Source organism: Buteo buteo, chromosome 1, assembly GCF_964188355.1.
Source record: "Buteo buteo chromosome 1, bButBut1.hap1.1, whole genome shotgun sequence".
Classification (NCBI taxonomy): domain Eukaryota; kingdom Metazoa; phylum Chordata; class Aves; order Accipitriformes; family Accipitridae; genus Buteo; species Buteo buteo.
The window spans coordinates 50,270,845-50,285,795 of NC_134171.1; the positions used below are offsets into that span (position 1 = coordinate 50,270,845).

A 14,951-nucleotide genomic window follows, 5' to 3' on the forward strand; every position below is an offset into this window, starting at 1 on the left:
ATCAATGCAGATGTACAGAAAAGACATGTTATTTACAAAGAGCTGAGTATGCTATTTGCATCAACCTGATTTTTTTTTTTTTATTACTTTCTTGGGTGTGAAATATGAATGTCCTTAATAATGAAAGCAATACACAGCGAGATGTGTGTTCAGCAAATAAATATTAAATATGTTGGGTGGTTTTTTTCCTTTTAGATCCATTTCAGTTCCTCACCAAAATTGAACCTGCAAAGGAACAGACAGCTCAACCAGCTTTAGCCCGGAAACCCACTGTGATCCGAATCCCAGCTAAACCGGGGAAATGTAAGTACTTCTCCCAAATTGTCTGAGAAGTCTCTGTCAGAAAATAATCTTAATTGGGATTTACTATCTACAAATTGAGTTGCTGTTTACTAGCTATATTAGCTGCCAAAGGAATCCCGTGATACAGTTTGACAAGATAGAGGAGCCAACATAAGGGCTGTGGTGGGAGGGAGAAATAGCTGGGAGTCATGTTCCCCTCTCCCTGCCTCCCAGCTACCTCGTCTGGCTCCCTCCCTTGTGCTAAGTTTGATGTCCCTCAAACCTTATGGAGCTAATGTGTATCAGAGGTGAAACTGTGTGTGTGTGTGGATATAAAGGCTGGCAGGGAAGAGCTGGAGGAGACCCTTTCAGCAGAAGCATTAAATGCTGCTCCCGAGCTTCCTGGGAGCAGGACCCCCACTTGTCAAAGGAACAACATTAGTGTATTAAACTTTGCTTCAAACACAGCTTAGTTGGGATGTAAGCATAGTTTTCATAGCTTACATCAAAAAGTTCCCTTGACCCTTGTTAGATTTGAAATCTGTAGCCGTTTAAGCAATAGTGTTTTGGTAGCAGTTGAGGGAATGAAAAAGGCCTGTGAGAACTTGGATGCAAAAACCTGATGTGTTCAACTTTGTGTCAAGGTCTAGATTATAGTTTTCTGACAGTTACCGTATCCCTAATGCCTTTCACCTCTAATCCTTCACATCTTTACAAATGACACTGACAGTACCTCAGAGTGGAAATTTATCAGAGCGCCACAAGGTCTTTGTGTTGATCTTTGTATGCTGGAGTGCATATGTGCTTCTGTTTAGCCTTATGGTTTATTCTCAAAGCTTAGAGAGAAATGTCACAAGATAGCTCTTAAAATTTGTATTTCAAAATCATGTTTTACTGCATTGAGTAGGTGTAGAGCCAACTTGTAGCAACTAGATGTCCAGGTGGCTTTTCTCCTAAGATTTTCTCTCATTATTTCCTGAGTTCCCTTTTCCTCCCACCACCCCCCCAGTGGTAAAATAGTAGGCTTTCTTTTCCTCTGCATATGTGAGAAATGCAGTAGAAATGATTAAAAATGCAGGGAAGACTGAAGGTAAAGCTATGAGAAGTCTTTCTGTTAATACCTGATCATAAATAAAAGGGTTTTTTTCAGTTGGAAGAATATGTTTACGAACTACTGTAAAGAACCCAAGACATAATTCTTGTCTACAAAGGAAATTGTAATTTCCATTAAAAAAAAAAAAAAAAGAGGCCTGACAATTTATTTTTTTCTTTTTTTTTCCTGAGCTGGATTCTCTTTTGAACTTGTAGATAACTGGTCCCTTGCTGCTCTCTAGTGGTAATTGAACTTTCCACAGGAGACTGCCAGTCACTGTATTTGACTACGATTGTCAGGGGGGTGTAAAGGACTGCTTTATGGGAGGCTGTGGCTGGAAGATTAATGGGATGTGGAGAAACAGAAGCAGATTCCAAGAAAGCAGAGTAGCCTGTTGTCAGATAGGAGCTGCTGCAGACATGTAAATTGTTAAAAGTTAAAAAATGAGAGAAGTACAACTGGGCCAAGGTATAACATAGATATAGTAGGATTTACCTTGTAAGAGGGCCACATAATCTCAGTACAAGGGGTCTTTCACCATCGTGGGCATGGAGTGAGATTAATTCTGTCAGGAACCAGCACAAACCAAAAAGAAAACTCCCAATAAACAAACACCACCCCCCCCCCGCCCCAGCACTACCAAAAAGGAGACAGAGCTGGATGCTTAAGAATTTGAACTACTAGTAAAGCACTCATTTAGCATTAGCATTTTTGTCGAGATGTGATTAGAAAGGAAGCATTAAACTTCCACTTCAGTTATTACACTTAGAAATCACTGAGAATAACACCTGCCTTCTAGTTCTTGGGTTTTTTAAAAATTCTTTTATTTCCTTTAATTTTGTCTTATAAAGAGTAAAGGTGAGGAAATTAGGCCATCTGTGTGCGTATCAAGATTTGAAGTGGTGTGAATAAATAAATCTCTTGTGCTTTTTATATATCAGTAAGGTATGATAAGAGAATATTTCTCCTGCAATTACTGTCAGGTATTTTTTTTACTTCTTATCCATCATACTAGCTTAGAAGAGTGATGAACTTCACTAACTTTTTTTCCCCGTGCTTGGTCACTGCCAACGCGGTAACTGTGACCTGCTCCTAGGAATAAGGGATTTATCCTTGAACTGATCCATTTTTAAACATCACACCAGTGTTTTAGATCATAGTAACACAACCAAGGTGTTAAAAACAAACAACACTTCTCCTTCATATGTGTCGTTTCTTTGCTGAGAGTACTTTTCATGAAATGAGCAACTGAAAGTTTTCATTTGGATAGAATCTCTCCTCTTTTTTATCATCAGTCTATAAATGTCCAGACTGTCTACACATATCTTTACATAACTCCAAGGCTGGTTGGACTTCAGAAGAGCTTCAGTGTCTGAAGTTCTTTGTATGAAATTAATTTTTTTGATATACAAATACATTGTAAAATAGATAGCAAGGTTCAAATATATAAAGACAAAATATTTGGTAAATATGCTGGCAAAACCTGTCCAAATGCTTTCCAGGTTTCAATGGCAGAGACATTGAAAGAAAATACCGTATAATCAGCAGGTTTTTGTGTTCCTTATTGAGACTGAGGACGTCATCACTCTTCCCTAGTAAGAGCCGTACTGTTTCCTCTTCCATGTCCTAAATTTGCTTAGCTCCTTAAAGACTACTAGGGAGCTTCCATCTCTGTTTTCTTTCTGTCACCCTGAATTTTGTATCAGGCAACCGTTTCTTTTCTTGCCTTTACCTTTCTGGAGATTCTTCCATCCAAGTCTCCTGATCTTTCAGGGTTACTTGAAATAACCCTCAGCTGTTTTCCAGCCTTAAGGATATTCCAGGAGCTGACAGCTGAAAAAAGTGAGCCAGTTTAGAAATGTGGCTGAGAGATGGTGATGATGTTTCAGGGTATTCAGTAATGAGTCTGACATTCCCAGGGGTAGAAACTCTTCTACTCATCTAATATTATATCAACAAGTATTGCAGCTGAAACCCTAGAATAACTTGCTGGTGTCCTGAGAGTAAAGTGAAGATCCGTTATGCAGGATGGGAAGTACTCCTGAAGTCCACCTCAGAGTTGCAATGTTCCCTTCATGTCCCTTTTGTCTTCACTAGTCTTAAAGTGGTCCTGCCCATTGGCTGCCCTTGCTTTGAGGAAGGAAGTTGCATTCACAAAAAAATGCCCCAAGCCAAGGTGGATTCCCTTACCTATTGTTGGTCCATGTAAGGAAGCTATTAATTAGACTTTCATTCAAGAACTTTTGTTTTTTTACAGCTTTAAATGAAATCCCACATAGCCCTCCACCACTTCCTGCTGAAAAGCCCATTGGGAACACCTCCAATATCACAGCGGGAAAACCCAACGGTGGTGACGTAGTAAAAAAAGTGGTAAGTTAGAACTGCTTTCCTGGGTTACAACTTTGACTACTTAGGTTAACAGATCTCTTGTGACTCTCAAGCATTTGTAATGTAAGTTATTTGAAGGACGAAAGGATGAAAAGGACTACTCAAAAATACAAGGCTTTTTTCTTTTAATTGCATTCTCTAGTTTAATTAGGTAATTTAGACTGCTGTCAGTTCTGAAAAGCACTTTGTTGATTTTACTAAACTTTGATCACATCTATCTTCAATTTTCTGTGTTTAGCAGCTGGAATCAGGATATTCTACAATTTAGTTTCAAAAGCACTGCAAAGTGGTTCAAAGTCCAATGAGATTTACATAGTGAAATATTGTCAAAGTCCTTTAGAAATGTATTTTTTTACCTTCATACACACAGTACCTCTCAGTGTCTGTACTAATTTCCACACAGAGGGAACTTTTCTGTAGAAGAATGAAGCTTGCTTTCTTCAGCTCTTTACTTCTGGTTGTTTTCTACTGGTCATGTCAGAGCCTGAGTAGAACTATCTATTTGAGAAAGTAAGGGTCTGCTCCTCACTCCTGAGAGCACAGTAACGGTAGACACTGTAGCGGTGTATTCTATATGCCCTTTGACACAGATTTACAAAAGGGAATTAAAATAAACTAGAAAATGACAGTAGAATTTCCAAATATTGAGTGCTGTGGTGGCAAGAATGGCAGAGAATCTTGTGGAAACCACAGGCAGTAAAAAGATCAAATCAAATCAAAAGCTCTCACTAGATGGACAGCTGCCAACAAATGTCTTTGTGGTTACCTCTGCTAATAGGATGAAGGGGCTTTTAAATGTCATGGTTGAAAAGGCTATTCACAGAGGTCCCATATTTTCTGGATAATGCTGAAAAAATAATTTCCAATACAAGACATTAAATAACATTTTATACAATGCAACCCCAAAACTTTTACAATGTCATCCAGCTTATTGTGACAGGCATGTGTAAGCTTCAGAGGATTTTTTTAAGAAAAAGACTGCATCAAATCCACCGAAACATTTAAATCTTATCTTTGGAAAGAACTTTTGTGCTTCTAAAACTAGTATTTTTTGTCAGTGGAAGTGATTAACCAGCAACAGTAGAAATTCTTGACTGTAAGCAGCAGTTGGCGCAGATTTCTTCCTTTTCACACAGAAGAGGAAAATTTGTGCTATGAGGATAACATCCCCATCTGAAAGTGGCAGGTTGTTTTCTTTCCAGTCAGGATCATTTGATCAGGAACATTCATTTGGGGACTTAATCAAGGGTCAAAATTTTGTCACAAAATACATCTAGGTATTTTCTAGGTGGGAAAAATCACAGAAATTGTTTACCAGTTTCAAGCACATGTATCCCTGATTAAATAACAAGACTGTTCAGACCTATTTAAAACTACTGGATCAAAAAGGATACTTTTGAACCCAGATCCAGCACTCTGATTTACCATGCTGTCCCACAAGCAGCTGTGCTTGTTCAGCAGAGCTGGCAGTGCTTTCTGGCACTAGCATGAAAACAAACAGCAGGAGGCAAAAAGGTTGGTAACTTGTTAATCCATTACTGTGGTCCAAGCCCTTCAGACATGGCACATGTTCCCCTCTGCTCACTCTGCTACAGGATAGTAATCTCTGGCAGGGTCAGGATGGGTGGCTGGGAGGAGTGACACCTTAATCTGCCAGAGAAAGATTCAAGAGGGTTTATCTGTTAGACCTCTAGGAAACATACTTAGATGCCTACTTTAATGAGAGCTAATGTTATTTGCAAGAGACTCTGTGCTGTGTGAGTTGCATCAATGTCATGTTTTCTGCTTTAAGCCTGTTCAAAGTGTTTCATCTGTCAAATCAAAATGGATAATGTAACTGCAGTAGTTGGAATCCTATGGGCAGTGAAATTGTACATTTGTATGACTCTCCTGAATTTGCCTCTTAAGCCTTGACTCCCATGTAGTAGGAAAAGAGGGCTGGGTCATACCTAATGCACAATTTAAGCTGTGATTCAGGTAGTCAGCGAGGTTATTTACATCTCCTTCTATGTCCAACAAGACTTTAAAATGCTAGAACATACCATAATACTTATTACTTCATTCTCAGACCTACAGAAACTCTTGTTTTTCCTGTCTGTAGGATGTGATATAATTTAATATAAGAAATGCATCATTTAATATAAGAAATGCATCATTTAAGCAAGATCATTTTTGTTTCTTAGGCTTAAAGAAATGGCTTTTTTCTTTTGAACCTTTGTAGGAGTTGGGTCATTCAGAACAGGGTCGAGTGCCTCAGCTAGAACCTGTACTACCCCCAAGGTAAGTGCAGTTCCTCAGTGACTCACTTAAAAGTGGTGTTTCCGAGTTAGTTTGCCTAGTTGGTCTCAATGCAGATACCACCAACTCTAGTCCTAACTCAGTAGGCTTGGATAGATAGTATACTCACTAATAAATAGGCAGGACCAATTTGCTAGCCGATTAATACTTTTTTGTACATTATTGGTATGAGCAGGGAGATTATAGGAGGACAGCTGTTTGGCTCTTCAGCTAATGTACAGTGGCTGCTGACAGTCATTCCTTTCTGCATCTTTAACCTTTTCACCCACAGCTGAACACAGAACATCCCCTCCTGCATGACCTTTTGATCAACAGCCCTTGCACTTATGCCAGGGTTTGAGTGGTGAAGGAATGGAGGTGGCAGATGCTGCTACCCTGAAAAGGGCAGATGCTGGGCCAGCACCTTTCCAGAAGCACTGGCTATTTTCTACAGTTCACTTCAGACCTAAAACGCCTGTGAAGGTGCAGAATCAATGATAACCTTGGTTTTTATCAGTGATAACCTTGGTGTTTTTTATTCTTTTGAATCAACAAGAAAGAAGGTCTGCAGAGGCAAAAGTAGCTGGACCAGCCTTAAATGCAGGTCCCCTAAATGCCAGAGGCAAACTGGAGGGAGATAAGGCATTGGCTCGCTAGCCCACTGCGGCTATCTCAGCATCTGCACTCTAAATCTGTGGGTTTAAACACAAGAGTTTGCTCTGTTGTGTCAGGACAAGAGAATCTTTCAGTTATTAAACTTAGTCTACCAATAATACTAAGTATTCATTAACAGGAAAGAATATGGTAGTATCCACAAAGAAACACCTCATTATTGCCCCTTATGGGCTTGTTACTTTCCCCTGTTCTGTTTATCATAAGAGCATTCCCAATTCTCCTGAAAGTCTCTGGAACTACAGTAAACATTTTGTCCTTTCACTCTTCTGCTCAAATGGATTTATTTTTTTTTTAAAGTAAGCAGTAATAATACTCTGAATTGCTTGTTAGGGTTTTCTTGTTTAGTTGAGTTTCCTTACAAACATATGGGTTGATTTGTTTCCAGATTTAATGCAGTCTAACTTGGAATTTCCCCTTTTGTCAATATTAAAAATGCTTAGTTTAGGATGAGGCCAAGAAAGGGGAGAGGTGGAAGTTGAACAGAAGTGGAAAATTTTTTTGAAATTTAAAAAATAATCCATACACAAATAGTAATAGAGAGCTTTTACCAGGAGTATTAGTGGAGCGCTAGTATCTTCACGAGTGGTGGATGACACTCACAATATATGTCAGAAGGATACACTAAAGATCCACTAATGCACATTTGTTGTGGTTGATAATTTTTACAGACCCTTGAGGAATTCACGCAAGCAAATAATTATGCTGAATTACACTATATGAAAAAAGGAGAGACAATTGTAGCAGAAACTTGCAGTAACTGGCTGAAGATCCAATAACAATCAAACAATATTGTATTTTAGGAATAGTGGTAGTGCTAGGGTTCTTAATAACAGGAAGCCAAAGTTTTATGTACATAATGCTTGTTTATAACAGAGGTGATTTTTAATTAGCAAATTATTGATTTGGCCACACTCTTTGATTCTAGAAATCATGGCTCATGTGTACTGTATAGGCAGCTTTTTTTAATCAATGCTTAATAAGGGGGATTTAAATGTTTTAAAAAATTACCACTGTCACTTACTAGTCTCTGATTTTGGTTTCTAAACTACTGGTACACTAGTGAGAGTGTGGTACCTCCAGCACTGCCAGAAAACTCAAGTATTTGCAGTGGTGTTTTCTTTCTGCATAAAAATAGTAAATTCTGCTATTGATGCCATTGTGCAAAGTGGTGTCCTATGTCATGAGTTTCAGCAGAGGCCCAAAAGTCACTTCAGGTAAGTGACATCCCAGGGAATGAGCTAGGCTGATTCCTGAAGACCAGCTAGATCAGCAGAGCTTCTCAGGGCTTTCACTAAAGCTCTCCACTAGAAGAACTCCATCCTGAGGCAGCTTCAGAAAAAGCTCTTTCTAAAGGTGAATTGCTGAAAGAAATCCTGCTTATGTAGTGGTCTTCCGAGAAAGCTGGCAGGCTGTTGATAAGCGGAAGTGGTGAGCAGAGTTGGAAATATGTAGTCAAAGGATCTGTCTGAGGACTTGATCATCCAGTCCCAGTGTCTGAAGAGTTCATATATTCCCAGCAAGCTTCAGATACTACACACTCTACAGCCCAGGTCATCATGAGTCCTGTTTCCTTATTGCATGCTCTATAGCTAGGCCTGTGGTGGAGGATGAGGTGGCAGGCTTATCAATACGCATACTTCTCTGATGGTTTGCCCAATTTTTAGGCCTGTGGATGGAAAATTTATACCTGCTCGACCTCCCCCACCTAAAGGTGTTCCTGGAAGGCCACCTCCACCAAAACTCTCTGCAGCCAAGACCTCCTCCCAGAAGGATGCTCTTTCACGATCTACTTCTGACATCGCTCCTGATAAAAAACCCAGCAAGTTCAGACTGGGACCCAAGAGAGCAAAAAGTCAAGTCTTTAAAAATCCAGATCCAGCATTACCTCCTAGACCTAAACCGGGTCATCCTCTCTACAATAAATACATGGTGAGAGTTGAAATACTCTATCTGAGACTGTTGTTAATAAAACAGTGCTGTTTAAAATAGTAGTGAAAAAGATAGTAAGGTAGGTTACTATTATGTTGCTTTCAAAGTGCATCTATCAGAATAATTTTCCTTAGAAAATACTAATAGATAAATAGTAGTAAGTACTGTAAGGTAGTACTGGAGAAAGCAATATATACATGCAAAGTATAGATATATGTGTGTGTATTTTTTTGTATATATGTAATTTATATAGATATATAAATTTATATAAATTTTAATGAATAGCTTTTGGGATTTAGGGGTTCTTCTTACAGTCACCAGTTCAGAATTCTATTACAGCATGTAAAATGATGTTAAATAATTGCATTTGTGTATTGTTTTTTCCCTGTATATGTCAAAATGCTTAATAAAATTGGGGGAGCATTAGAACTTAAAAAGTAGTTACCTTGCTTAATCAAGCCTGCAAAGAGTGAGGAATGTAACATCACTTGTCTTACATTTTCATCCTATTGATGCCATGCCTTTTCATTATAAAAATGTTTCTTTTTGGTATTGCATGTGTTGTTAGGCAATATTAAATATAAATGGATCAACTTTACAGAATAATGGAGAGAGTCTTTCCCAAGATATTTGAAATTGGTCAGTGATCAGAGCTGGTGACTCCTTGAACCAGTGCTGCTGTCAAAAAGAGCACCCACACAACAGTAGCATGAACAACATCAACATTCAGCATGAAATGGAAGCTTTCTGTTGCCTTCTTTTTGATCTTCACTCTTGCATTTAGATCCTTGGTGGAGCAGAGGAGCAACAAAGAGAGAGAAAGATGTATCTAAGTTGATAGTAGGATCAGCTTTGAGATAAGGGAAGCATTTTGCTTCCTTTCTTGTGTAGCACACCTATTTACATAAGAAATGTGTGACATACTTTTGTAGATGATATCTTTTCAGTAGCAGATCACTAGTCATTCCCTGCTCTTAAGTGTTACTGTCATTGAAATTTTCCTCCCAGGTTTTTTTTTCAGTGCCCTCCATGACAAATGAATACATTTCTGTGTCAGTGTGTTGCTGAACATCATGTACCTACCATATGGTATGATACCAGTTAGGTGGCTAAGACACTGTTAGAATGGATGACAACACCTGGGTTTCTCAAAGTGGCAGTTTGTATCACCAGCAGTCTGTTCTGAATGCCTTCCATAGGAGCTTGTCCTCTTCCACTGGACTCCTAAATCAGTTACCTGTAGTAGGTGGTCAGGATAGTTCCATCATCTGACCATTTTCACTTGCAGTGGGAATTTCAGGTGCTTAGAAGTGAAACAAACTCTTCCATTTGCCTCTGTTTCTATTCAAGCTCCCTGTGCCTCATGGAGTTGCCAAGGAAGATTGTCTTCCCAGGAACACTGGAGAACTGTCCTGTAAGGTAAGGCATTTTTTTCTGCCAATAAATATTTAATGAGCAAGACTCCTGTTGTATCAGGTGCTTTAGGCTTTAAAGGTTACACTGAGAAATGTAATAGTGGTTTATTAAATCCTTGTGTTTCATTAATAAAAACAAAACAACTACCAAAACAAAACCTAGTAATGGTGATTTGCCTTATAGCAGAGGGACATTCTGCTTAAGAGGCAGACCAACAGTAATTACTTGGAGTGCCAGAAAGGAGAGGAAACTGGTAAAGTTCCTCTGTCTCATAGAATGATAATCATTCCCTTGGCTGAGTATCTGAAAAGTGGGCAAAAGATAAGCAAGTAGTTTTATGAAGTGCTGTACATGATATATCAGTGAATTGACTTTGACATACAGACTTCAAAGTATTTTCCTCTCTCTGCTTCTACAGAACCTAACCTGTTTTTAGGGCATGGCTGTATTAATATTAAGTAGCCAGTATAAGTTATGGCTATGATAGGTTTTTGATTATTATCAGAAACCTACATGGCTGAAATAGATTTCTCTGCAATCTGTTGTTATCTGCTGTAATTCATATTATTCTGGCCTTATCTTTTTCCATGTCGGACTTTTTTGGTTGGGTTTTTTGTATGCAATGAATTACTTTGTAATTCACACACAGTGATTCTCATCAGTACAGTCTGAAAATTCCTAGTGTGGGGGATAGGGAAGAAGGCTCAGCATTTTTAATATAATTTCCCTTTATAAAGATCCCACAACAAAATTGTCATTTCACCTCAGCGTTGTCTTCCTGTAAGCAAAGGCCTAGTGGCTTGCTTGCCCCTCTAAAATGCTTGGCAGTCGGCAGATGTGCTGCCCCTGCTCAGTGTGCTGGGCAGAGTTGGGCTGGGGTGTTCTGTCCAAGCAAGGAAGAATAATTCACAGCATGCACTACCAAGAAGTAGTGCAAAATTTGGCCACGACCCTTGCAATGAGAGTTGCTATCAATGCTCTGGATTTCTGACTCACAGAGGTAGCTGAGGCTTTGTCTATACTGGGAAAAGTTGCATGCCTTCCCTTCCTTTTACTGGCTCAAAAGTAGATTTTGGTGAAATGCATTCTGGTTTACACTGGCAAAAGGCATACAGAATTCAGACCCATAGCTATATGACCAATACTAACTGTTGCCTCCAAAGGTGATTCTCTGATACCAGAACAACATTGTGTCCCAAGTCAGAAAATTACTTTCAGAGTATGTCACAGAGAATCTCTGTGAGTATCTTCTGTGATTTATAAACTACTTGGATTTATTTGTTGTTGTCAGGATTCAAACCACCCTCCAAAAGTTTCTGACGCAAGTGCACCTCACGCTCTAGTCCTGCATGATTTTCCTGCAGGTAAGTAAATGTGAATATTCTGGAAGCTTGTTTTACTCCAAGACTTTCAAACAGGAATTTTCTTAGGAATTAGAGCTTAAAAGGATGAGGAAGCTCAGCCTATAAGATCTGCATGTAGAGTTGTTCAAATCCATGGGTTTAGCTATAGTTGGGCCAATTTAGTTAAAGTTAACTGGTTTATCAAGTATAATTAAGACTTTTTGAAAACTCATTCTGGTTTTGTCTGTGATATTTATATTAAGCAGATTTTAGTTAAAGAAAAATCACTGAGTGTGATGACTACTATTAACTGAAATGATGCTGTCTTACAGAGCATGCTGATGACTTGGACCTTCATTCTGGAGACACTGTTTGTCTTTTGGAGAAAATCGATAGCAAGTGGTACAGAGGAAAATGTGGGAATCGCACAGGGATATTTCCTGCCAGCTTTGTTAAAGTAGTCGTATGTAGGCTTTGTATACATTGCTACATAAGATCCTATTGCATTTGTTTTCTGGTTCTATTTTACTATAGATCTTGTGTGTTTAACTCCATTCTGTATTTAGATAATCTCTTTTCCCTCTGGCAGCACAGAAGACATATCAACTTGTTTGTATGGTGTTAGAAAGATGCTTGATTTGGCATGACCGACTTGTGTTTTGGGGATTATTTTGCTGTTAATTTGAAGCCAAGTGAGAAAATTGTGGCCCTTACCAGGTTCTCTTTGTTAACCTGGGTAGTTTCTCAGGGTCTACAGAGAAGGTTATTTTTCACAACTGCATGTAAGGATCAAGACCAAGTAAGATGGTTGCTTTTTGCGCCTCCCCCAACCCCCCAGCTTCTCTCATTTTCTTGTCACTTAACTGTGCTAGAATGACCACTTTTATAGCCATGTAGTGAACTAGGTCAGGGCAGCAGTTGAGCCCAATGAAACATGTTTTTTTCTTCTAGAATATTTTTTTCCTGGCTGGATCTATTCGCCTAAGTGGCTTACTAAGTGGCTGCACAAATGGTTGTGCTGGCACAGTGCAAGGAGATTGTGTTGTTGCAAACGAGCAGCTTAAAGCAATCCTGTTACTGAATGTGACACTTGACAGTAAATGGCAGGCAAGAGACAGTTGCTGTTTTGGAGCCCAACAGCAATTAATTGAGTGTCTCATCTTTAAAAGAGATACAGTATGGTTCACTGCATCAAAAGCTGGGTCAAATCTATTGCAAGCCTGAGTCTGAGATTGAAGTCCATTTTGTGACAGTAGAAAGGGCTGTTGGGCTATCCACATCAGCCATATGGACACGGAGGAATGCTAAACTGACACCAGGATGCAGTGAAGGTGTGTGGCTGGGCATTAGACAGTAAGTGTCTGTGTTGAGCCGGAACAGCTGGCAGAGATGAGCACTGCTGCTACATGGACAATACCAAGTATATGGTAACCGCCAGAGAGTATAGGGTGTCTATTTAGTTTGTAATGGTGTTATTGGAGAAAAATTTTAAGATTTGAGAAGTGCTGAAGACTAAAAACTAAACTCAGGGGTAGTAATAACAGAACTATGCTCTATTCGCTTTCACAAGAAAGGTTTGTTAGCTAAATTGATTAGCTGCTTCTACACAGACCAACAATTTAATTTAAAAGCTCTTGTTACTACTGATGGCTAATAGACAAAAGATTTTATGTTAAAGCAGTAGAATGAGTATTTGGGGTCAAATTCAGCATTGATGCAGACGCATACAACTTCTTAAAAGCTAGGGAAGATGTGTTTCAAATTTCTATTTTAGTTGTAAAAGGTGGTTACCATTTGAGTGCAAAAATCTTTTGTTTTAGCAAAATTAAAAAAAAAAAAAAAGAAAAAGAGTGCAGTACATGAGGCTAATTTACTGAGTGAATTCTCCTGTTCATTCATGTCAGATTTGATCTTGATACAAGGTCTCTATACAATACGCTATAGTATGTTTTACAGTATTGAGCTGGGTAGCAGCTTAGGTCTGGACACCTAACAATAATACATGGTTATTACTTTCCATAGAACCTTCAGAGCACCACAGATACCAGCTCCTCTAGAACGAGCACTGTGAAGATTATTTGTCCTAAAAGGACAGCCAGCATGATTTCCTCCAGTCCTTCACAAAAGCTAATGAAACATTTTCTCATTCATTTTTATGGGAACTGGCTAATGCTATAGTAAGGGGTGACCCAAAGCTCCTCGCCAGGGTCTCTAGCCTTGTAGTCTTATACATCTCACAGATCATGATTCACATCACACCAAAAATACAATTGAAGTCTTACGATAAAGGACTTGAATGCTGTCTGTTTCATATATCCGTGTATTGATTTTCTAAATTATATTTATCCAATTCAAGTGAGATTTGTGAGATGTATTTTTGTTTGGAGGACAGCTGGCTACCAAAGCCCAGAAAGGATATGTGTAAACAATAATTTTGTCTATTGTGATATATTGTGCTAGTAAATAATAGAGAGCAAATACCAACTGAAAGTTGGGAGCTAAATGCAACAACCTGTAGTAGCATCCATATTCTGTCAATCAATCGTGCCACAAGTAGAAACAGTAAATGAGCTTCATAACAGAAAACATTAAATAGTGCTCCTTGTTTGCATGAGACTGAAAAATGAGAAATCAGGCATACAAAACGGAAATCTACATTAATATGGTCATATATCATGGCATGCCAGCAACTATAGAGCATCACATGGAGGTCATAACTGCAGCTGATGCTTAGCTGAAAAACAGATTATTTTAACGAGTTCCAAGCTTATTGTAGTTATGTTGCCATGAGCTTGAAATGAAAGATTTTACTTATTTTGTTGTCTTAATAGATTGATGTTCCAGAAGAAGGCAACAGGAAAAAAATACCCTGTTCATCACAATGTATTACGTGAGTTAGATAAATCTTATTTTCTTTCTCATGTCGATTAGTAAGTAAAAAGGAAGTAAAAAGAAAGATAACTTTGAAGCAGGTCTTATCTGTGCTGAGGTTAATATGGTTAACAGTTTCTTCACCAAAATATATTTAAAAAATTAAGCTCTCAAAACTGAAAGTTTATGATGTTTTAGTAAGACTCATATTCAGGTAAAAAAAATTCTAAAAACTCACTTCATGGCTCCAAAAAATTGGTAGATCACTTTATAATAAAAGTTTATGTAGATATAGTCCACTTGTATTTCTTCCTCTTATGAGCTGTATTAGGAGAGCGTTTCCCATAATTTTTCATGAAAATTGGTTACAGAAACTGTGAACCAATCTGATTAACTTCAGCAGCATTGCACTCTCCTCTCTTTGCTCCTGGCCTTGTTACTTTCTTCTAGAATCCTCATAAGATGTAACATGGTAGGGCTCCTACTCTTTTGAAAGAACAACATAAATTGGGGCAGAATATAGCGGTACTTTAAGTAGAGAAATCTATCTAACCTTAAAATCTATAACTGTACAGGTGAATCCAAAGTTCCCCAGATCAAATTATCAAATGTACTTCAAGCACTTTCATTTCTGATTTGCAAACAATTTGTACTAAGATTTGTGGGTAAGGAGCAAC

The 14,951-nt window shown here is 38.5% G+C and overlaps 1 protein-coding gene across 7 annotated transcripts in view; it reads left to right on the plus strand.

Annotated features, from left to right (window-relative positions):
- The window catches only part of SH3D19 (SH3 domain containing 19), a 122,283-nt gene that overhangs the window by 99,302 nt on the left and 8,030 nt on the right, over positions 1-14,951 (plus strand). For all 7 annotated transcript variants that reach the window (XM_075029805.1, XM_075029776.1, XM_075029786.1 and 4 more), the window contains 8 exons: positions 196-303; positions 3,633-3,745; positions 5,985-6,043; positions 8,380-8,644; positions 9,995-10,063; positions 11,352-11,424; positions 11,736-11,866; positions 14,235-14,293. In XM_075029805.1, coding sequence (XP_074885906.1) covers positions 196-303; positions 3,633-3,745; positions 5,985-6,043; positions 8,380-8,644; positions 9,995-10,063; positions 11,352-11,424; positions 11,736-11,866; positions 14,235-14,293 — 877 coding nt within the window. The remainder of the gene's footprint in view (positions 1-195; positions 304-3,632; positions 3,746-5,984; positions 6,044-8,379; positions 8,645-9,994; positions 10,064-11,351; positions 11,425-11,735; positions 11,867-14,234; positions 14,294-14,951) is intronic.